We start from the raw sequence: 23,828 nt of genomic DNA, 5'->3' as shown, positions 1-23,828 counted from the left end.
ACATGTTACAATTCTTGATACTTAGCACAATAATACATTCTTTTGAATATGTCATTGATTAACAAACTGATTAAATTACAGATAAAATGGTTTGCTTGACACTATTTGCATATTTTTTCGAAGCAATTCTTATTCTGCATGTAATATGGTTTTCTTCTAATGTGTAAAATGGATTTTGTGACAGAAATTTCTTTAGCTGAAATTTAAGCTCTATTGTGGATATGGTGATAATTTTACTGGGCAGTCCATTGGCTAACTTGACACCTGTGTATTGCAGACCCTTTTTATAGATTGCTGTTCTGTGACTGATGATGTATATTTTTTTATTTCTGTTTTTGTACTGATACAAATCGGAACACATGTTTGACTGCAGTCTTTCAACAAGTAATATGGCTTTTAGAATGTACATGTTTACTGCAGTTAGTACAGCAGATTTTGGAAAAAAAGCCATGGCATGATTTCTTATATTTTAACCCACAGACGATTCTTATAGCCCTTTTTTGAAGTAGCAATAGCTTATTTAGACTTCCTTTACTTGTTACAGCCCAAATTTCTATTCTGTAATTCAAGTGATAGGAAAATAGAGCATGATATGTGGTCTTTAGGACAACAGTATCATTGTAGAACTCGCTAATCTTATTATTTGGAAATACATTCTAAGACAACTTACATGCTAGAGTATCTACATAGGGGCCCCCTTTAGATAGCTTTGAATTATTAAACTGAGTAATTTTAGACTAAAATTTTTTGTTACTAATTCATTGTCTATGTATAGTTTAATTTCATCATTAAAATAACTGTTGCTTAACTCCATGAGACACGTTTTACCACTGCTAATATTTAAGTGGCTTTCATTAAAGTACTGAACAATTTCATTTGTCACATTATTACAGTGCATCTCTAATTTGTTGAATGATTCCTTACTACATGCAATGGGTGTATCATCCGCATACAGGACTGTTTTGGGACTTCGAGTGCAGTATCTTATCTCATTTACATAAATCAAAAACAGAAGAGAATCCATTACTGAACCATGGGGCACTCAATATTTTATGTTGGTGATTTTATATTTGTGAACACCACATCCAGTTTTAAGTAGTACAAACTCTTTTCGGTTATTCATGTAAGATTTTATTAGGTCACGAGCAGTACCTCTGATGCCAATGTTCCATAGCTTTTCGAACACGATTGCAGCGTTCACACAGTAAAAAGCTTTCTCAAGATCAAGGATATACCTGCAACATGTTGATTACTCTTGATGTCACTTATTATCTCTTCAGTTTACTGAGCAGCGGCTATGCTAGTTGATTTACATTTTAAGGATCCACTTAGATTTTCAAACAATAACTTATGCATCTAGAGAAAGTTGATAATTCTGTGGTATATGACTTTTTAACTATTGTGGAAAACACAGGAAGTATTGATATTGTTCTGTAGTTTTGAATTTTGAGATTATCTCCTTTCTTAAAGATTGATGTTACCTGAGCTATTTCTAGTGTTTCTGGGAAGTTATCTGACTCTATTATACTATTTACAACTACAGATGGAGCTACAGAAACATTTTGTCGGTACACTTTTAATACAGTAATACTGGGGCCATCATGCTCTGTGGAACTGGAAGATTTTAAAGTCCTAATAATTTTAATTATTTCTTTGCAATTTGTGGGGGCTAGAAAGATGCTATACTCAGCTTGATTGCCTTTGAAATCATATTGCAGGCTATTAACAAGTCTTAATATACACCCATATTCGTCAACTTTCTAACAATTAATACAACATTATCTCTTTATATCAGAAAAGGTGTGTTATCGGTTCATAATATGTTAGTATCGGTTATATCTTTTGTTTCCTATTGTATCATTTAATCTCAGACCGTGCTTCGTTTTTACAGGTCATTCTCCGTTGGAACCAGCACTTGTGATATTCATTCCTATTACTTTGCCCATACTGCAGCAATAATGACCGACCAATTCCTGTAAATTGCTTCATATTGGTACTTCACATTTTCAATCTTGATTTCAGCGTGTGAAATTTTAGAACACGTTCCTGCAGTTTGAGCCGTCATGCTACCTGCGTTGGCGTCACTGTAGTTGCGAGTGGCAATTGAACGTATCAGAACAGTGCAAGTTTTAACAAACATCTCTTTGACCTCCAACTATTCGTTGTTCAATGCCCAATGGTATATCTTGGTCGTCAGAGATCTTAGGACTGGAGGAGTAGCGAAATGGAGACATTGCGAGTAACATGTGTTTTGTCAAGAAATTTGCGAAAAAGTATTTTCTGCGAGAGACAGTTGTTGAACCATCGACTATTGACGATAAATGTACAGCCATGAGAAATCCGTTGTAATTAAAACACATCAGTGGCACCGTTACCATTGGCACTTCTGACAATAGCTTATTATTTCAGGTTTTTGCTGCAAGGAACCAAAGTACTCAACAAACCGATGTTAAGGTGTATCATGGACCATTGGCACAGCAGATTCGAGGAGTGAAGTTATTTTCATTGGTTACTAGTGCAGGCGGTCTGGTTGCTCAGCCGTACCTTATTCAACATGCAACAACTTTCGGAAATTTACCGCTGTCCATTGCAATGCTCGGGTTTATAGGATGTTTCACATACGTAACGCCGTTCTTATTGCATTGGATAACAAAAAAGTATGTGACGGAGATTAGATACACGCCAGATAGGGAAGTTTACACTGCTGTAGTGTACAACTTTTTTCTGAAGGAGAAAAAGGTAACTTAACAATTCTCCAACGAAACCGTCAATATTTGTGTTGCAAATTACAACCCTTTGCCACATGATTACAAAATATTTGCGTCATTGAATGTTAAACGTTTCTAGAAGCATTTTACTGAACAGTTTTCTATAACACAATACTATTGTATTCAGTTAAGGAGAGAATATGTTAGTGCCATACCGGTATGGGACCAACACGAAATAATATTGGATGCCCTCTGTAGTGTGAAATTGGAACCAAAATTACACAATCCTGTCTCCCTCTCATCTCATCTACAGGCTCTCTCAGATGCCTATAACAGCAGTGTGGAGAAAGCTGTATAACGTCTATTCACTGTATTTTAAGGAGTGTAGTCCATTCCATGTTCTCAAATAGGCCTACTTTTGTTATCGTACTATACCTGAAATAAAATAACTGTGATTGACAGATTGACTTAGCATGGCAGTGTGCAGTGTTATGTATGAAAATGCTCTGTATATACCTACAAAACAGACAACACTGTGAGCACATGGTACTCAAGAATGATGTGAAGTTAGCTGTTGGCTGGCTCCTACCACTCGATTTGCTGAAACATCAGATACAAAGTAATTTTAATACTGCATATCTCCTAAGACAATTTATAGGACCCGTATTACCTTATGTCTTCCTGTGTTTCTCCTGAACACAAATTGATGTTCCCCAAAGTTGGCTTCTAAAAATAGTTTAATTGTTCTGTATATAACTGATGCATGATCCAGGCATAACTTACTAAACTAATACTGGTAATACTCGTCAGCACCTTCCTTCCTCGATACTGGGATCATCATATTCTTCTCGAAGTTTGATGGTATTATGCCTGACTCATATCTGACACACTATGTGGAACAGTTTTGACATGGTTGCAAAAATACGCCATGTAAATTGGCCCATTGTGCCATCAGCCAATGAAGTTACCTTTCTGTGTAACAAAATTATGGTAATATCTCCAAGGAAGTTGTAGGATTCCTAATGTTTAAATCATAGTCACCAAAATGATATTGGTTTATATGTGCATTATTAACTGAGAACAAGACAGGGAATCTTATAGCTTTTAACACAAGGTAAGAAAAATATTTAATTAAAAGGCAAGTATAAACTGTGAGCATGCGCACAGTATTCTTGCAGTATTTGTCTCTGACTTAACCAGAAGAACATTCGTCCTTTGTGTTCCATGATGCATATCAAGTAAGAGAGAGCCTATAGTAAGAGACATGAAGGTGGCGTATTCATTGCCTCTGACAAGACATTTAAGTTCAGAGAGTTGTAAATTGAAGCTGAATGTGAGGGTACTGTAGAATGTTTGGCTGATTCGTGTAAATTCTCCACTAAGTCTACATAAAATTCATAAATTCCTTACAGTGGTTAGGTAACATGTTGTTGTTGTTGTTGTGGTCTTTCAAGACACTGTCCATTCCGTTCAACTGCTGTTCCAAGTCTTTTGCTGTCTCTGACAGAATTACAATGTCATCGTCGAACCTCAAAGATTTTATTTCTTCTCCATGGATTTTAATACCTACTCCAAATTTTTATTTTGTTTCCTTCATTGCTTGCTCAATATACAGATTGAATAACATCGGGGAGAGGCTACAACCCTGTCTCACTCCCTTCCCAACCATTGCTTCCCTTTCATGCCCCTCAACTCTTATAACTGCCATTTGGTTTCTATACAAATTATGAATAGCATTTCGCTCCCTGTATTTTACCCCTGCCACCTTCAGAATTTGAAAGAGAGTACTCCAGTCAACATTGTCAAAAGCTTTCTCTACGTCTACAAATGCTAGAAACGTAGATTTGCCTTTACTTAATCTTATGTCTCCCATTTCATCTTCATCTACATCCTCTTCCATTTCCATAATATTGTCCTCAAGTACATCGCCTTTCCTTAATCTAGCTTCTAAGATAAGTCATAGGGTCAGTATTGCCTCACATGTTTCAATATTTCTACAGAATCCAAACTGATCTTCCCCGAGGCCGGCTTCTACTAGTTTTTCCATTTGTCTGTAAAGAATTCGCATTAGTATTTTGCAGCCGTGACTTATTAAACTGGTAGTTCGATAATTTTCACATCTGTCAACACCTGCTTTCTTTGGGATTGGAATTATTATATTCTTCTTGAAGTCTGAGGGTATTTCGCCTGTCTCATACATCTTGCTCACCAGATGGTAGAGTTTTGTCAGGACTGGCTCTCCCAAGGCTGTCAATAGTTCTGATGGAATGTTATCTATTCCCGGGGCCTTGTTTCGACTCAGGTCTTTCAGTGCTCTGACAAACTCTTCACGCAGTATCATATCTCCCATTTCATCTTCATCTACATCCTCTTCCATTTCCATAATATTGTCCTCAAGTACATCGCCCTTGTATAGACCCTCTATATACTCCTTCCACCTTTCTGGTTTCGCTTCTTTGCTTAGAACTGGGTTTCCATCTGAGCTTTTGATATTCATACCAGTGGTTCTCTTTTCTCCAAAGGCTTCTTTAATTTTCATGTAGGCAGTATCATCTTACTCCTAGTGAAATAAGCCTCTACATCCTTACATTTGTTCTCTAGCCATCCTAGCCATTTTGCACTTCCTGTCGATATCATTTTTGAGACGTTTGTATTCCTTTTTGCCTGCTTCATTTACTGCATTTTTATATTTCCTCCTTTCATCAATATTTGTTCTGTTGCCCAAGGATTTCTACTAACCCTCGTCTTTTTACCTATTTGATCTTCTGCTGCCTTCACTACTTCATCCCTCAAAGCTACCCATTCTTCTGCTGTATTTCTTTCCCCAATTCCTGTCCATTGTTCCCTTATGCTCTCCCTGAAACTCAGTACAACTTCTGGTTTAGTCAGTTTATCCAGGTCCCATCTCCTTAAATTTCCACCTTTTTGCAGTTTCTTCAGTTTTAATCTACAGTTCATAACCAATAGATTGTGGTCAGAGTCCACATCTGCCCCTGGAAATGTCTTACAATTTAAATCCTGGTTCCTAAATCTCTGTCTTACCATTATATAATCTATCTGATATCTTTTAGTATCTCCAGGGTTCTGCCAAGTATACAACCTTCTTTTATGATTCTTGAACCAAGTGTTAGCTATGATTAAGTTGTGCTCTGTGCAAAATTCTACCAGGCAGCTTCCTCTTTCATTTCTTACCCTCAATCCATATTCACCTACTACGTTTCCTTCTCTCCCTTTTCCTACTAACGAATTCCAGTCACCCATGACTATTAAATTTTTGTGTCCCTTCACTATCTGAATAATTTCTTTTATTGCATCATACATTTCTTCAATTTCTTCGTCATCTGCAGAGCTAGTTGGCATATAAACTTGTACTACTGTAGTAGGCGTGTTCTTCGTGTCTATCTTGGCCACAAGAATGTGTTCACTATGCTGTTGGTAGTAGCTTACCCGCACTCCTATTTTCCTATTCATTATTAAACCTACTCCTGCATTACCCCTATTTGACTTTGTATTTATAACCCTGTATTCGCCTGACCAAAAGTCTTGTTCCTCCTTCCAGTGAACTTCACTAATTCCCACTATATCTAACTTTAACATATCCATTTCCCATTTTCTAACCTACCTGCCCGATTAAGGGATCTGACATTCCACACTCCAATCCGTAGAACGCCAGTTTTCTTTCTCCAGATAACGATCTCCTCCTGAGTAGTCGCCGCCCGGAGATCTGAATGGTGGGGGACTATTTTACCTCCGGAATATTTTACCCAAGAGGATGCCATCATCATTAACCATACAGTAAAGCTGCATGCCCTCAGGAAAAATTACGGCTGTAGTTTCCCCTTGCTTTCAACCGTTCGCAGTACCAGCACAAGGCCGTTTTGGTAAGTGTTACAAGGCCAGATCAGTCAATCATCCAGACTGTTGCCCCTGCAACTACTGAAAAGGCTGCTGCCCCTCTTCAGGAACCACACATTTGTCTGGCTTCTCAACAGATACCCCTCCGTTGTGGTTGCACCTACGGTACAGCTATCTGTATCGCTGAGGCACGCAAGCCTCCCCACCAACGGCAAGGTCCATGGTTCATGGGGGTATCATAGGCAGAAACAAAAGCTGATACTTAACAGACTTGCATTTAACAGACTTGCATTATTTTGTTATTTTGTATGTTTAACACCTGATAAAGCAATAATGAGAACTCATTTATTGTGTCTCCTTGCGCAGTGCCAAGAGTGATCCAAGCAGGTTGACGTAACAGTAGTGGAAGAGCAGTTTATTATATATGTGTCATCCTCTTGACAGGTGTAAAACACCAAATCTGAGGACCCTTACACAAAATGGCATGCAGAAATATTTTGATAACGGAAAGGACTGAATAGAGATGTTAATTGGTTTATGGTATTTAGTAAGTGTAAAGATTTGCAACATCATTCTAGTTTCCTCTGTCATTTCTCTTATGTAATATGTTCTGTCAGAGCACAGGGACAAGTCTGTTATAAACTGTCACCAAGTCTATGTGGATAAGTTGAAAAAAGTCCAAGCCTAAGTACATAGTTCAAGATTGAAAACAGTTGCATTCTGTCCTACTAATATGGTATGACAAATATTTCTTGGTAATTCCTCTTTTTGCCAGACATTCTCTTCTAAAGAAATCATCTTAAATGTGACTCCTTTGATAATAGAGAAGATCTTAAGCCTGGAGTGTATGAACGACAAAATGTCACATTGTCACTGCATGTTTTAACTGTGTGTCCTAGTGGTACACTACTCAACTGGTCAAGCCATACTTGCATTATGGTTAGGCTGTTCCTCCTGGCATACACAGTTACAGCAAGACGATCATTCTTTATGCTAGGACATATTCATTCATCCATTATGCTCAATAGGTCCCATCGAAGACAACCTTTAGTGATGTGGAATGAATTGAGGTAAAAATTAACAAGAGACAAGGAAATATTAGAAACTTAATATGTGTTTTGAATTCACAGCAAACAATCCATGTACTGCTTAATGCTGTTCGTATTTATGACAGCTAAATTTGAGACTGCTACCTTGTGGGAGGGGGTTAAAGCTGCTACTATTGGTAGCTTGGCAAAACAAAAATTGCAGTCCCACTTGTCTGCTTTGACCAGTGACATCGGTGTGGCAGACATAAGTATTTGAAGTGTGTACAACATGACGACCATGATGTCGCTCATTACTCCTATGAACAAACATAAATTGCATGCAAATCATTTAACTCTAGCAATACAATGAAACTAATGGAACGACAGCAGGAAGTAGGGGGACTTTGGGCAGGGACAGGCTAAATGTATGACAATAAGAATAACACCACCAGTCCAAGACAAATATTAACCCAAAAATCAAGTACACGAAATTCTCAGCATCTGACATAATCAAAAAACTAAGAAATGAAAACCATTGTTACCATAAATTTCACATCACATATATATTTCAAATGAATCCCTCGATATCAGGTTTTCCCACACAACTCGAAAACCCAGGTATCACAAATTTCACTTGACCTATGTAGCTCATCTGAAGTCGTCGATGCCATGAACCCGCAAGCCACTCCAAAAGTTTCGCTTGACCTAAATGGCAGTTAAAACGAAGCTCACATAACAAAAACCAACACACTAAAATTTTCAAATCTATTGTCCAAACTTTCACTTTTCCTATGAATCTGAAACTTAAGTCCACAGTACAACAGACTAAAACTCGCACACATAACCAATATCAAAAATGTAAGTTAACCAACAATGGTAAACCAGTATCTACAGTACTACCAATCACAATTCAACACAGTTTGCAAACACTAACAACAAAAACCCTGAACTTCACAAAAATGTGCATTGCCACCAATTTCGATATACATGAACTAGCACTAGTAATTCCAAACATGAATCCATCAGCCACAATATGTAAAATCAAAGTAACTCACTAGCAAATCAGAAAAAACTCCTCCAATAACAACCTGACACACAACTTACATCAAATGACTCACTAAGATACCTAACAAACAACTTCTAAATATAAACATACGAACAAAAGAGTGTGACCAAATGCTACGTACTGTGATCTACAACCATGACCCAGTTAAAAACACTGCACCACCACCATGATGAAACATAACACAATTGTGTCACGGGTCAGAGGCTGGGTGGAATTGCATAAGAATGCTGGTTTTCAAAGAAAATATTCATCTACACTTGTAAACATTATTTACAGCACATCATGTATTGTCATGTAGCTTTACAGTGAAGCACTGCTACTTTCCATATACACTATGTGGTCAAAAGTATCCAGAGACATGGCTGAAAATGACTTACAAGTTCGTGGCGCCCTCCATCAGTAATGCAGGAATTCAATATGGTGTTGGCCCACCCTTAGCCTTGATGACAGCTTTCACTCTCACAAGCATACGTTCAATCAGATGCTGGAACATTTCTTGGGAAATGGCTGCCCATTCTTCAAGGAGTGCTGCACTGAGGAGAGGTATTGATGTCGGTCAGTGAGGCCTGGCATGAAGTCGGCATTCAGAAACATCCCAAAGGCGTTCTGTAGAATTCAGGTCAGGACTCTGTGCAGGCCAGTCCATTACAGGGACATTATTGTTGTGTAACCACTCCACCACAGGCCATGAATTATGAACAGGTGTTTGATCGTGTTGAAAGATTCAGTCGCCATTCTCGAATTACTCTTCAACATTGGAAAGCAAGAAGGTGCTTAAAACATCAATGTAGGCCTGTGCTGTGATAATGTCATGCAAAACAACAAGGGATGCAAGCCCCCTCCATGAAAAACATGACCACACCATAACACCACCACCTCTGAATTTTACTCTTGGCACTACACACGCTGGCAGATGATGTTCACCGAGCATTCGCCATACCCATGTCCTGCCATTGGATCGCCACATTGTGTATTGTGATTTGTGACTCCGTGCAATGTTTTTCCACTGTTCAATCATCCAATGTTTATGCTCCATACACCAAGCAAGGCATCATTTGGCATTTACCGGTGTGATGTGTGACTTATGAGCAGCCACTCGACCATGAAATTCAAGTTTTCTCACCTCCCCACCTAACTGTCATAGTACTTGCAGTGGATCATGAGGCAGTTTGGAATTCCTGTGTGATGGTCTGGATAGATGTCTGCCTATTACACATTACAACCCTCTTCAACTTTGGCGGTCTCTGTGTCAGTCAACAGACAAGGTCAACCTCTACGATTTTGTGCTGTATGTGTCCCTTCATGTTTCCACTTCACTATCACATTGGAAACAGTGGACCTAGGGGCATTTGGGAGTGTGGAAGTCTCACGTACAGACATATGACACAAGTGACACCCAATCACCTGACCACCTTCGAAGTCCTTGAGTTCCGTGGAGTGCCCCATTCTGCTCTCTCACGATGTTAATGACTACTTAGGTTGCTGGTATGGAGTACCTGGCAGTAGGTGGCAGCAGAATGCTATTAATACGAGAAACGTTATGTTTTTGGGGGTGTCCAGATACTTTTGATCACATAATTTAGCTAACAGAACTTTTCAGTCCCTAAATCTAGATATTCAGATGATTTGTAGAGAGGGTGGCTAATAAGGTATGTTTTTAATTTTCTTTTGAATTGGTTGAAAGTCCAAACTCCTGACTTTGTGTTAGATGGGACTTCATTAAATATTTTCCTGCCAGGAGATGTAGCTCCACTCTGAAATGTAGACCAGGAAGCAGTTATTTATGTGACAGTGTAAATCACAGTTCAGCTGAAACAGATTTTTGTTATCAGTAATAAAAACTGTTAAGGAGTAAATGAATTAGGAAGTGAATGTCGGAATTACAAGATGAATAATTATCTGTGTTAAACAGTATTCTTAGTGCTCACATCTGATGAATAAACACTTCATTTCCCTCAAGTGCACTGCCACAGGCAACACAACGAGTGTTGCTTTCAAGGTCATAACATACTGATCTGAGCTCTCAGTTAGTTTATCTGCATTTTAATTCAATTTTAACTTATCATCCAACTGCACACCAATGAATTTTACAATGTTTCATGTAGACTGTGAGGATTAATGTCCACTTTTGGTGCTTACAGGTCATTATGATTTGTTGGAAATTGCATAATATTCTTTGAGAGATAAAAGATTAGACTGTTAGCTTTAAACCATTTGTGGGTTTGTTCAGTTATCATTTGAGTTGTGTCTGCTAAAGTTGAATTTGGCCCCTTGATTAGTATGTTTGTTTCATCAGCAAACGTTACAGATACATTAACCACCCTTTAAAGTCACTGCAAGGTCATTCGTGCAGAAAAAGAACAAAGTGGGCCCAGTAGTGATTCTTGTGGCATCCCAGATGTTAAGTTTTGCCATTCTGAGATTAGTTTAATGTCTGTGACACAGTCTGTCGGTAAGACTTGCTGCTTCCTATTATGACAGTGAGACTCCGTCCATACAAGAGGGATACCATTACATAAGTTAAGTGTGTCAAATAGAATTTTGTGATCCTTACAATCAAAAGCTTTGGGAAGGTCACCAAATATGCCAACACAATAATTTTTCTTATTTAGCTCTGCTACCACTTTACTTGTGAAGCCTTTATTGCTTTCTTTGTGAAGAACCCTTTATGAAAGCCAAACTGAGAATTCTATCATAAACTACTGTCTAAAATACATTTGAAAAGTGTGGAAGAAGTAAAATAGGTGAGTAATTGGAGGTAGCTGCTGTTTATGTTCAGTTTTGTAGATCGTTGTTATTACAGCATATTTAATCTATCAGGGAGTAAGCCTTGAGTCATGGATTGATCAGAAAGATAGCTTACGGATAATCATGTCAAGTCTGCAAGAGATTTCAATATTCTGCTAGAAACCAGCCATCAAAATTACTACTGTTTAGTGTCTTTGTGAATTTTGTAATCTCATTTAAGGTTGTATTTTTCTAAACTAATATCTTTTCTTGGTGCAAGTACCACCATCATTGAGTTTTCCAGCCCAGCATTGTTATCGTTGTCATAATGTCTGGTAATGTGCTCCGCAGAATTTGAATCCCCGCCAGACGTCATGGACGTCGAAGACCCCTAGAGGTCTCTACATCATCGCGCCATAAACTGTGGCAGCGCGCGCGTACTGGCCTGCATGTAGTTTCAGGGCACCACAGTGGGACATGTGTTTCCAGCAGCCAATAGCGGCACCCCCCATAGAGTATTTAAGAGCCGACCTCTCACTCTGCCAGTGAGTCTGATCATTGCGTGAGTCTCAACACATCGCCTCGACAAGGCAGCGTGTTTATCGTACTTTGATCTCGTTAATTGTGGACATCTTGGATTCGTTTGGTTGTCTCTGTCACTCCGTTGCGTGTTGTCGTCGTAAGGTCTTTCTCCATAGTCCGTCGTCATTTCATGTCCATCCTTTCCATTCTTTTGTTTGTGCATGGACCGCTCCCTGTTTGGTCCCGCCGCACTTTCTCGGTCACCCCGCGACCATTCCGGTCGCGATCACAACAGGTTACAACATCATTGTCGACGAGGTAAATGGTGGTAGGTACTAGCATGGAGGCAAAGTTAGTCTATCGTCTGGAGCAACAGCAGCAGCTCATGCAGCAGCAGCAGCAGCAGCTCCAGTTAGACATCTTACAAAAGTTGCTGCAGTTGCTAACGGACAAAGTCGATGCTCGGGATGCATTACCACAACAGCTTCCGAGTCCTTGGGTGTCCGATGCTTTCCCACGTTCCGCCATAATTTCCAACCTTTAATGACGCTAAAGAGGACTATGAAACCTACTTACATTGGCTGAAACAACATTTCACGGCTTTTCAAATCACGGACAACTCCTTGCAGAGGTCGTTGTTTTTGTCTTAGGCCTCCCCTGACACGTTCTTTCTTCTCCGCAAGTTGGCACCGTTGTCCGAGCCTGTGGCTCTCTCTTTCCAGGCGATATGCCTTTTGCTGACAAACTATTATTCCCAGTGCTACCATGTGGTCACCTCTCCGCTGGAGTTCCACCAGTACCATAAACGGTCTGGTCAATCATATCGTTTCTGGGTCACGGACTTGCAGGGTCTCAGCCGTCAATGCAATTTTACGTGAACCAATCAGCAGTGTAAGGCTTTGTATGCAGGCTCCCTGATCCGGGATGTGGTGGTTCAGCTGGCTCCTGATCCTGAGGTCCGTACTGCGGCGTTGAAACTCGACAACCCCTCCTTGGAAGAGATTCTCCGCATTGCCCACTCCTTTGAAATTGCTCAAGCGGCTAACGAGCGTCTTATGGCGCGACCGCAGGTGGCGGCAATCGCAGCGTCATGGCGGGTTCCGCCCTCGCGACGTCGACGTGGCCCGGACGACAGAGGCCAGCACCATCGGGACTCATCGTTGTCCGATGTCTCTATGGAATCGGCACCTTCGGTCGCCCCTTGTCACCGGTCGCACGGCCCACTTCCATCTTGCCCAGAGTGCTTTACTGCGACTTCGCAGACTGATTGTCCCCACCGCTGGAAAACGTGCATGCTGTGTAACAAGGAGGGCCACATTTGATCGGTTTGTCCTAGTTGTTTGACTCGGACTCGCTCTAGTCCTGCCCCTCCTGGGCCTCAAGATACAGTCCATGCTCTGCAGTCGATCGTCCCACAGGATGACCCATGAGCGCGGCAGCTTTTTCTCATGCTCCACATTTTCACGGAGAAGGTCAGTTTTCAAGTTGACAGTGGGGCCACCGTCTCCCTGATTAATATGGCAACATATACCCAGCTGGGCTCTCCTGAGTTGTCACCTCCCTCTCACCGTTTGGTTGCCTACAGAGATGGTCCATTCCCCTTCATGGGCAGTTCATCATCCAGGGAACGTACAAGTGTGTTCGCCAGCTTCTTACCCTCTTTGTCGTCAACCATCCGTCGGCTTTGAATATTTTTGGCCTGGATGCGTTTCAACTGTTTGGCTTTCCTATTTCCGATGAAGTTAAGGTTGTTTCCATGGCTGTTCCTTTTCAGGACTTGGACGATCTCTGCTCCGCTTTTGCGTCACTGTTTGCAACGGATCTCAGATGTGCTTCTGGCTTTCAGGCGCACACCACCCTATGGCCGGATGCGCAGCTTTGCTTTCTCCGGGCCTGGCCCCTTCTGGTGGCCTGACGGCCAGCTGTCAAGCAGGAACTGGATCGGCTCCAGGCCGCTGGTGTTCTGGAGCCTGCAACATACAGTGCCTGAGCGGTGCCGCTCGTGGTCATATGGAAACCCAGTGGGTCCCTTTGGCTGTGTGGAGACTTCGGCGCTATAGTCAGTGCTCAGTCCCTCATCGACACTTACCCCATTCCCTGACAGGAAGACCTTCTCGCTAAGCTTGCTGGGAGAGAGTATTTTTCAAAGACTGACCTGGCTGAGGCATACCACCAGTTGCTCTTGGATGCCGACTCTCAGAACATCATTGTTATCAACATGCCTTTCAGATTGTGCAAGTACAAGTGCCTTCCCTTTGGTGTCTCTTCGGCGCCGCCCATTTTTCAGCGATTCCTGGAGCAGTTTACACAGCCTATCCCCACCTGTGTGAATTATCTGGATGACATCTTGGTCAGCGGGCGTTCCCGCCAGGAACATTTGCAAAACCTCAGTGCCCTATTGCATGCTCTGCAGTCTGCTGGTCTCCGCTGTCGGCTGGACAAGTGTTGTGTTTCTCAACTGGAAGTGGAATACTTAGGCCACTGGCTTAGCAAAGATGGCATTTGCCCTTGGGGTCGTAATGTCGCGGCCAGTGAGGTCCTTCCTTGTCCCAAGAACTTATCTGAACTCCAGGTGTTTTTGGGCAAAGTTACTTATTACTTAAAGTTCTTGCCCCTGGCTGCCTCTGTTGCTCAGCCCCTCAATCACTTGCGTTGCAAAGGGGTACCTTTTGATTGGACTCCTGTGTGTGACCAGGCTTTTCTCCGTTTAAAGGCAATGCTGAAGTCTGCCCCTTGCCTTACTCCCTTCTCTCCAGACCGCCCCTTGGTTGTGGTGGCTGCTGCATTGGCATACGGCATTGGGGCCATCCTTGCGCACCAGGATGCCGATGGCTCCGAACAGCCCATCGCTTACACCTCTAAGACGTTGACCCCAGCACAACGGAACTACTCCCAGATTGAAAAGGAGGCCCTGGCGATCGTGTTTGCTGTCCAAAAATTTCACACCTATCTCTTCGGGGCAAAGTTCACCCTCCTGACACACCATAAATCTTTGGTTACACTTTTTGGACCCCACTCTCACCTTCCAGAATGGACGGCTCAACGTCTCCAGCACTGGGCATTGTTTTTACGTAATTACACTTACACCATCCGGTATAAGCCCACCGCCCACCATGCTAACGCGGCTGCTTTGTCACGTCTCCCGGCAGGCCCCAATCCCGCCTTTGACCAGCAGGAGGTTCTCTGCTTTCACATTGATTCCGCCTACCGAGATGTGCTGGACGGTTTGCCTCTTATGGCTGCTCACATTGCTGTGGCTACCCACCGCGACCATGTTTTGCAACAGGTTCTCAACTACGTGGTCGATGGGTGGCCCTCCTATGCTCCTCGTCGGATGCAGTCCGATTTCAGCCCCTGGTGCCACCTGTCCCACAGGCTCTCTGTGGCCGATGATGTCCTTCTACTGGCCACAGAGTTGGATGCCTATCGGGTGGTCATCCCTCCGGAATTGTGGCTTCGGGTACTCGGTTTGTTACACCGCGGGCACTGGGGTATGTCCCGTATGAAAGGTTTGGCTTGCCGGCAGGTGCAGACGTGGTCCTCGAGTCTCCATCCCTGCACCCGGTTGCCGTCTCCCCATGGGCCTGCCGCCGGCCCTCTCTGCCCCCAGGTGGATCGACAGCTCCCCCCCCCCCCCCCCCCCCCATGGACTCTGGATCGGCTGCCATGGATACCTCAGACGCCCCTTCCTCCCCGCCACTAGCGGTTGATGAGCCCAGCTCATTTCCCCACTGCCGCTCACCTCGGCACCGTCCAGGGTGTTTCCACCCCTACGCACAAGTTTCAGGGGGGAGGGATCTGGTACCGTGTACCCCGGAATTTGAATCCCCGCCAGCCGACATTGCCGTCGAAGACCCCTAGAGGCCTCTGCATCATCGTGCCGTAAGCTGTGGTGGCGCGTGCGCACTGGCCTGCATGTAGTGTGAGGGCACCACAGTGGAACACGTGGTTCCAGCAGCCAATAGCAGCGCCCCCAATAGAGTATTTAAGAGCCGGCCTCTCGCTCTGCCAGTGAGTCTCGACGCATCGCCTCGACAAGACAGCGTGTTTATCACACTTTGATCTCGTTAATCGTGGACGTGTTGGATTCGTTTGGTTGTCTCTGTTACTCCATTGTGTCTTGCGTGTTGTCGTCGTAAGGCCTTTCTCCATCGTCCATCGTTGTTTCGTGTCCGTCCTTTCCGTTCATTTGTTTGTGCACAAGCCGCTCTCCGTTTGGTCCCGCCGTGCTTTCTCAGCCACCCCACAACCGTTCCGGTCGCGGTCACAACAGGTTACAACAATAATCATTCATCTTCTGTTGCCATTTCACATGTACAGTTTGAGTAACAAGGATTTCAGTATTTATGTTTGATGGCTAATGAAGTGAGAAATATGTACACCAGTGTAGAAATTATGTATCTTGTTAAAGCTTTGATGCATTATTTATTATTATAAGGTGAAAGTATTCACTGAAGTTCCTCACTACTAAGTAATGAAATTATTTAATTCATGAATTTAAAAAGTTTGGTATGCTATTGTATATACATTATGAATCATCTAAGAAGAAGAAAAAATCAGTGTAACAACTAAAATTTGTATGAGAGAATAGCCAGTCTCGTCATTATTCATGTTGATTGTATCATTTATCCTATAGATAAATTCTTCTCATGATGGAATGCTCATAAGAAACTAATTTCTGTCATTGTTCCTCAACTGCATAAATGTTATGAAGTACCTCCTACGAATTGCTTGGCAGCTAATGAGTGCTCCAAAAGTGATGTGTGTCTTTTTCAACAGTGTTTTATATGTGACAAAAGTTCATTTCTTTGTAGACATGCCATTACTTCCTCTCAGTCAAACAGAAATGACCAGTGGAAGGGGGAAACTTTGAGTCTCTTGAATGTTAAGCATACAGTATTATGTACTGGCATGTCACAATGTCCCATCCAAGGGGCTCGCTGCTCTGCATGGCTACCACAGGGCCCCAGCCTTTGTAACATCATTTCCCTTCAGTGCTGCAAGTCTATCCTCTTGCTATTCTTTTTCCCCTCCCATGGGGAACATGTCAGAGATGTTTTGGAAATGTGTTCTGCATATTCAGTGGCTGATATCAGAACAGTGTCTTCACTGTTTTTCATTCCCCCTTTTTTTTTCTTCATTCCCCTTCTCCTGTCATTCCTCTGCTTCGGTGTTTGAGGTTCCTCTCTTTCTTCTTCCTTCCTGTGCACTCCTCAAGGCCAGCCCATGCATCTAACATGTAACATGTGGCTGGGTAATGCGTAATTCCCAGACTCCCAGGTTGGCAGGTAGGGTTCGCATGTACCCCCTGGTACATGCCAGGCCCAGGGAAAGATGACTGTCTGAGCTGCTACCTTCCCAAATTGCCGAATGGTCCCTCCGTCAGGGGTTTTGGAGGTGTGACCTGAGTGTGAACAATCACCAAAGGAAGGGACACCGCCTTCTTAGGGGGAGGGGGGGGTTGGCAGTTGGAAGCAGCACACCATCTGTGACGCTGGCAGTCATCGGGATTTTTCTCCCAATGAGCAATTATTTTCTTCCCGGTCAATGACTGTCAGATGTAAACGGAATGAAGCTAATGATCAAAGACCCTCCAAGCTGCACCACGGCTCCTTATGGTTTCACATACTGAAGACAGTCAGTCTTTTGCTACAGCAAATCCATTTACAATTCGGAAGGTGTTGATGCAATTGCTGGCCCTGTGAAATCCTGTTCTCGTTTATGAAGTGGCAATTTGCTTTTGGAGACTACTTCTGATTCCCAGGCACAAAAACTGCTTGCAGCTTCGCTCCTCCATGGCTATCTCATTCATGTTGAGGCCCATCGATTGCTGAATTCTTCCCATGTGCTGCTCGATGGTCTGACCGAGGTAGAAATCCAAATGTACCTCTCTGATCAGAGTGTCATTGCAGTCCATTGGGTAGTGAACAAGGTAGATGCATACTTAGTGCCCACACTCACTCTTTTTATCACTTTTGATAAAGTAGTGCTTCCATCAAAGATCGAAGCAGACTGTGAAGGTATCACAGTGCACTGCTACCAATGTCATCATTACAACTACACTTGAATGTCCTGTAAATACCTAGCCAAATGTATAACCTGTGGTAGGAATACCAACGATGGTGATTGGCCACCTCCTTCTCCCCGCTGTATCAACTGCAATGGCGACCATGCCACCTGCCTCTCCCAAGATCATCCTCTGTATCTTAATGCGTTGGCTGTCTAGGAGACCTGGGTGAAGGAAAAAGTGCCTTATCCGAACCCTCACAAGTTGTTGGCTAGTTGCAAACCCTATGTTCTACCGTCTGGCACTTACAGTACTGTTCTTGCTACATATCGCTCCATGAAGAACATGGCAACACAGACTTGCAATCTCAAGTTCAGCACTGTGGTCGTGAAATTGCCCAGTATCATGGCAGCATACCCATCATCTTCTGCAGCTGTGCAACAAGCCACCAAACCTTCACCTCTCAGGGCAAAGTCACCTGCTACACAACCGGCAGGCCGGAAAGGACAGAAGGAATACTCCCACGAAGACTTCCTACATCCCTCCAACCAAGAAACATCGGGGCCCTACTCCGCCAAACAGAAAGGCTCCAAGAAGCCTACCAAAGGCAAACGGTCTTGTCCTTTGTCCTTCGCCGACTTGGAGGACCTCTTCAACAGCGGGGTGTGATACCCTTGCCTGCCCTTGCCTGGCTGACCACCGTGCCACTGTGCACCGCCAACCATTTTTCAGCCCTGGACTCCACAGATAAACAGAGGGAGAATGCTGATGTTCCCTTTGGTGCTTGCCCATAACCTGTCGTGGCTGATCTCAGTCACTTTAACCTCATCTGCCTTAACATGTGAGCACCAATGTTCCTTTTCAACACCACTTGTACATATTCCCATTTGGATGTCTCCTTCTGCACTCCTGAGCTTGCCCATCATCTAGAATGGTCCATTCTCTATGACACGTAGTCAGGCAACCATTTCCCGTGTGCTATCAGTATGCTGACTCCTACCCCACCTAAGTGTACACCCAAATGGCAGCTTTCTAAGGCTGACTGAAGGCTTTACTCCTTTCTGACCACCTTCAATATACAACCTTTCCCCAGTTGTGATGACCAGGAAATATCTTACGAACATTATTCTTACCACCACACAACGTACCGTATCTCGCACTTCCTCTCTGCCACACCGTACCCCGGTCCCTTGGTGGACTGAGGCTTGCCACGATGCAATTTGCATGCAGAGATGTGCTGTCTGCATTTTTAATTGTCATCCTATGATGGCCAACTATATTCGTTACAAACAGTTCCATGCAAAGTGTCATCACATTCTTCAGGATAGCAGAAAATCTATCTGTATTTCCTTTACTGGTTCTTTTAACAGCACCATACCATCTTCGTCACCTGGGCCAACCTCCAACGGCGGTCTGGAACTGAGGTCCATTCCCCAATTACCAGCCTGACAGTAGCAGATGATGACGTAGTAGGACCTACTGCTATTCCAAACACCTTGGGCTGCTATTTTGTGGAGATTTCGAGCTCCAACCACTACCATCCGGCCTTCCTCCATTGGAAACGAGTGGAGGAGGCTCAGGCAATACCGTTATCTTCTCAGAATCGTGAGTGTTACAGCGCTGCATTTACTATGACGGAGCTAAATCATGCTCTCATTTCATCCCGATCCCCTGCCCCAAGACCAGATGATGTTCACATTCAGATGCTGCAGAACCTTTCTCTTGCAGGTAAGCACTTTCTCCTATGCAATCGCATCTGGGCAGACGGTACGTTTCTCAGAGGCTGGCTTGAAGCCACTGTCATACCCATACCTAAGCCCAGCAAGGACAAGGACCTTCCTTCTAGTTATCACAACATTTCTCTCACCAGCTGTGTTGCAAGGTCTTGGAATGTATGATTTGTGCCCGGCTGGTATGGTGGCTCAAGTCTAGCAATTTACTAACCTCTGCACAGTGTGGGTTTCGAGCAAGCCGTTCTGTGGTTGAACATCTTGTCACCTTGTCAACCCATGCCATGAATTGTTTTCTGTGAAAATACCACACTACGGCCTTGTTTTTCAATTTGGAGAAAGCCCACGACACCTGCTGGAGGACTGGTATCCTCCGTACTCTCTACACGTGGGGCTTCCATGGCCACATGCCCCATTTCCTTCAGGAATTCTTAAAAGACCTAGTTTTAAAGGTAGTGTGAGTCTGCCTTGTTGGACATCTTTACACAGGAAAACGGTGTGCCTCAGGGTTCCGTCATGAGCATTGACCTTTTTGGTATTGCCATTAACCCTATAATGGCCTGTCTCACACCAGGCATCACCAGTTTCCTTTTCGTTAACGATTTTGGAATCTGTTGCAGTTGTCCACAGACTTGTCTCCTTGAGTCTCGATCATCTTTACTTATGGAACATCGGCAATGGTTTTGCTTTTCCTCTGACAAAACTGTTTGTATGAATTTCTGGGGGCTCAGTTGGTTTCTTCCACCATCTTTACATGTTGGGCCTGTTGCCCTTCCATTTGTTGAAACTACGAAATTCTTGGGGCGTATGCTCAATAGGAAACTGTCTTTGTCCTCCCACATGTCTTACCTAGCTGCCTGCTGTACACAGTCCCTCAGTGTTCTATGTGTCGTTAGTGGTTGTTCCTGGGGAATGGATTGGACCACCTTCCTCCGTTTGTACCAGTCCCTTGTCTGTTTGAAACTAGACTATGGGTATTTTGTTTATGCATCTGCACATCTGTCCCTCTTAGGCTGTGTCAATACTACCCACCATTGTGGCATCGATTGGTTGAGAGTCCATGTGCTGAATCAGCTGAACTACCACTGTGACTTTCTCCTTGGCAGATACGAATGCCCTTTGTCTGCCATACCTGGCCACCCATCCTACACCTCCTCCTTTGATGACTCCTTTGATCACCAGTACAGGGTGTGTCTTGGAATTTGCTTTCGGCTCTTGCTCCGGGAGCTTAACTTCACGCTACCTGCCACTTTCCCGATGGGTATGAACCCTTCACCACCTTGGCTTCATGCGGTGGCCGTTGTTGGCCATGGCCTTCATTTGCTTCCTAAAGACACTACTCCAGCTTTGCTCTTATCGCTGTAAGTTTCACAATCTCCACACGGAACTTCATGATTGTACCTTTGTGTACACAGATGGCTCTCGGACTGACCGTCATGTCGGGATCTCCTTTCAATGTTTCTTCGTATCTTCTTCTGCAACACTGCTCAGTATTTACAGCAGAGATCTTCACCCAGTATCAGGCTGCACAGTACATCATGCAACACAGACTTTTCAATTGTGTCATCTGCTCTGACTTTCTCAGTGCCCTGCAGAACCTTGGTATGCTGTACGCTGTCCACCCTTTTGTGCAACAGGTGCGAGAAAGCTATCACTTACTCACTCTTGATGGAACTACTGTGATGTTTATGTGGGTTCCTGTTCACATTGGTCTGATGGGAAATGAGGCTGCTGCCAAGGCAGCAGTCCTCGTACCTCGGCCCACTAGTTCTTCCACTCCCTCTGATGATCACTGTGTTGGCAAGTGGCATCACCATTGGTCCTCCCTTCGTGGGAATTAAACCTCTCCCATTGGCTTGGACAACCTCCTGTCAGCCATCTCGCCATGAGATCATTTTAACTAGGTTGCGTTTTGGCACTGTCTTTTTAGCCTTCACCATTTGTTAAGTGGTGCTGCCCCACCACTGTGTGCTCATTGCCCTGCCATTTCCTGACGGAATGCCCTTTTATTAACCACTTATGTTCTCATTTATGTTTGCCATCTGAGTTTCTGTCCATTTTAGCGAACAATGCACAGGCTGTCAACCGCGCTTTAGCAATATGGCAAAGGACATTTAATTGTGGCGTAGGGTCTTCATTTCCGTATGGCATATTTTATGGTCCCTTCTCCAAATTCCTGTTTTTAGCTGTCTTTCCTTCCATGAATTGGGCTTAATGTGTAGACATTTTCAACCCTTTTTTTTTTTTTTTTTTTTTTTTTTTTCTTTTCCTTAGTGTTCTACAGTTCTGACATGGGCGTGTATGAACCTAGTTGTTTTTGCACCCTAAAACAAAACAAAACGCCACAGAGTGCACCATGAAACAAAGGAACATACCAACTTTTTACATATGTGTGAACTGAGCTTTAAAAGTGTCTTGAATCAACAAATCTGTGTGAAAAATAAGTCTTGCGGTGGCTGATATGATATCTGTGGCAAGGAATGTTGGAGAGCAGTGTAGAGTCTGCCTGGATGTTGGTTTACTCTGGGTTGTGTGCCAGAATAATAGGCAGAGCCTTAGGTACTGCTTCACCAACTTACAGTGAAACTTTCACCTTTTGACCTAAGTCTTGAGCTACAGTACAGTTCAGTGTACCACTACAACTAAGATTTCGTATTCACAGTCAAAACCTACATTCCAGAAAATATGCTTATAAAAATAAATAAATAAAAATGTTAGCATTATGTTCTTGTTCTGTTTGTGCATGTATTTCGTCACACACTGCATCATGTTACTTCATGAGACAAAGCAGACATCTGGGATCAGTAGGTTAAGTTGACCAGAGAAGTGGTTTGATCACTTCCATGCTTTGATTGTCTTGTATGCTAAGTTAAACTATATTGTTTGTCAGTGGAGTCAGTAATTTGGAGAGTGCATGACACATCATAGGAAATGTACTTGTGAACTATACTGGTGGGTTTCAGACAGAACTGAAGGCAGAGAGGTCTGCTTGTGTTGGTGCAACAAATTGGCAATTAAACACAGGATAGAACTTTTTAAGATTTACATTTGTATCTGCCATACGCAGCTTCATAAATAGATTTATTTTGGTGTGTAAAACTTCTTTTATTTCCAGTTTATACACCATTACCTTCGTTTTCAGATAATATTTCGCCCAGAGGATGTCGAAGTACCAGAAGTTCCTGGCATGTTCTCTTCCTTCCACGTCAGAGGTATTCCTTTATTTGTTGATCCTAGGATGTTTGAAGACAAATCGCATTATGCTCGTATAATGGGATATGACAAACCTCTAGACTTGAAGCTTGGAGACCTGGAAAATGATAAGAAAACGTGATAAGTTCACACCAGTGTGTATTGAGAATAAACTGAAATAAATTGAGTGACTATGTTGAAAGTAGTTAATGTGAGTGAAATCTTCAAGTGTTAATGTATAATTTTGGGAAATTTCCCATGTCTACCAGTTTAGTGCCTTTCTCTGCTTAGTGCTGTTTAGCACTAATAAATTATTGAAGGTGAGTACTTACTGGATTTTCCATTTTCTTTATCCTCCACACTCATTCCAGGAGCTCAGCCAGCAATGGCTGGTTGCAGGCACAGTGTAGCTGAACGCCTCGTTGTGTGGTTGCAGGCACAGTGTAGCTGAACGCCTCGTTGTGGCAGCTAATGGGCATTGCCAACCACCCTAATGTCGTGGACACCACATGTGCTTAAGCCATCATGTTCAACTGTAGAACATAGTGTATCAGGGAATGCGCATCTTGGCATAATCACCTATAGCAAAATGAAATATTTCACTTCAATTTATGCAGCTTTGTTAATGGATGGTTTCAGTTTTAAATTTCAGCTTTAAAAATATTTATTTAACATGTAGAAATTTATTCTGAGTTAAAAAATTTGTTTCATGTCGAAGTATGTAACCTGTTTGTCAACTTAGCTATTCAGTTTTAGGCTATAAGAGACTCCTTTCAAAGCCTTACATATTTATTGTACATTTGACAAGAGTTATGTAGAGGGGGGCGGCACCCTCCCCCCTTTCATTTCTCGTAATTTATGTACATTATATGCATCACAATACTTGTCAGAGACTTGTATATTACCTAATATAAATTTTCTGACTTTATCTCCAGTTTTGGTTTTTATAACAAAAAGTGTATTACATACAACAAGATGTGTTAAATATGGTAT

General features: G+C 43.0%; 1 protein-coding gene across 1 annotated transcript; it reads left to right on the top strand.

The window, feature by feature from the left end:
* The first annotated feature begins 2,185 nt into the window (after nucleotides 1-2,185).
* Nucleotides 2,186-23,166, top strand: LOC124795252 (transmembrane protein 70 homolog, mitochondrial-like). The gene is made up of 3 exons (XM_047259193.1): nucleotides 2,186-2,323; nucleotides 2,410-2,739; nucleotides 22,786-23,166. The coding sequence occupies exons 1-3, from the start codon at nucleotides 2,225-2,227 to the stop codon at nucleotides 22,975-22,977; spliced, it is 621 nt and encodes a 206-aa protein (XP_047115149.1). The 5' UTR covers nucleotides 2,186-2,224; the 3' UTR covers nucleotides 22,978-23,166.
* The last annotated feature ends 662 nt before the right edge of the window (nucleotides 23,167-23,828 follow it).

This window comes from Schistocerca piceifrons, chromosome 4, assembly GCF_021461385.2.
Source record: "Schistocerca piceifrons isolate TAMUIC-IGC-003096 chromosome 4, iqSchPice1.1, whole genome shotgun sequence".
Classification (NCBI taxonomy): Eukaryota; Metazoa; Arthropoda; class Insecta; order Orthoptera; family Acrididae; genus Schistocerca; species Schistocerca piceifrons.
The sequence above is the reverse complement of the archived record's forward strand: the minus strand, read 5'-3'. Positions and strand labels throughout refer to the sequence as shown.

Bases quoted from the DNA above. Each gene is read 5' to 3' on its own strand.
- LOC124795252 (XM_047259193.1), top strand. From the start codon at position 2,225: ATGGAGACATTGCGAGTAACATGTGTTTTGTCAAGAAATTTGCGAAAA. The intron at 2,324-2,409 runs GTACAGCCATGA...TTATTATTTCAG, and splicing joins ATCGACTATTGACGATAAAT to GTTTTTGCTGCAAGGAACCA. The intron at 2,740-22,785 runs GTAACTTAACAA...CTTCGTTTTCAG, and splicing joins TTTTTCTGAAGGAGAAAAAG to ATAATATTTCGCCCAGAGGA.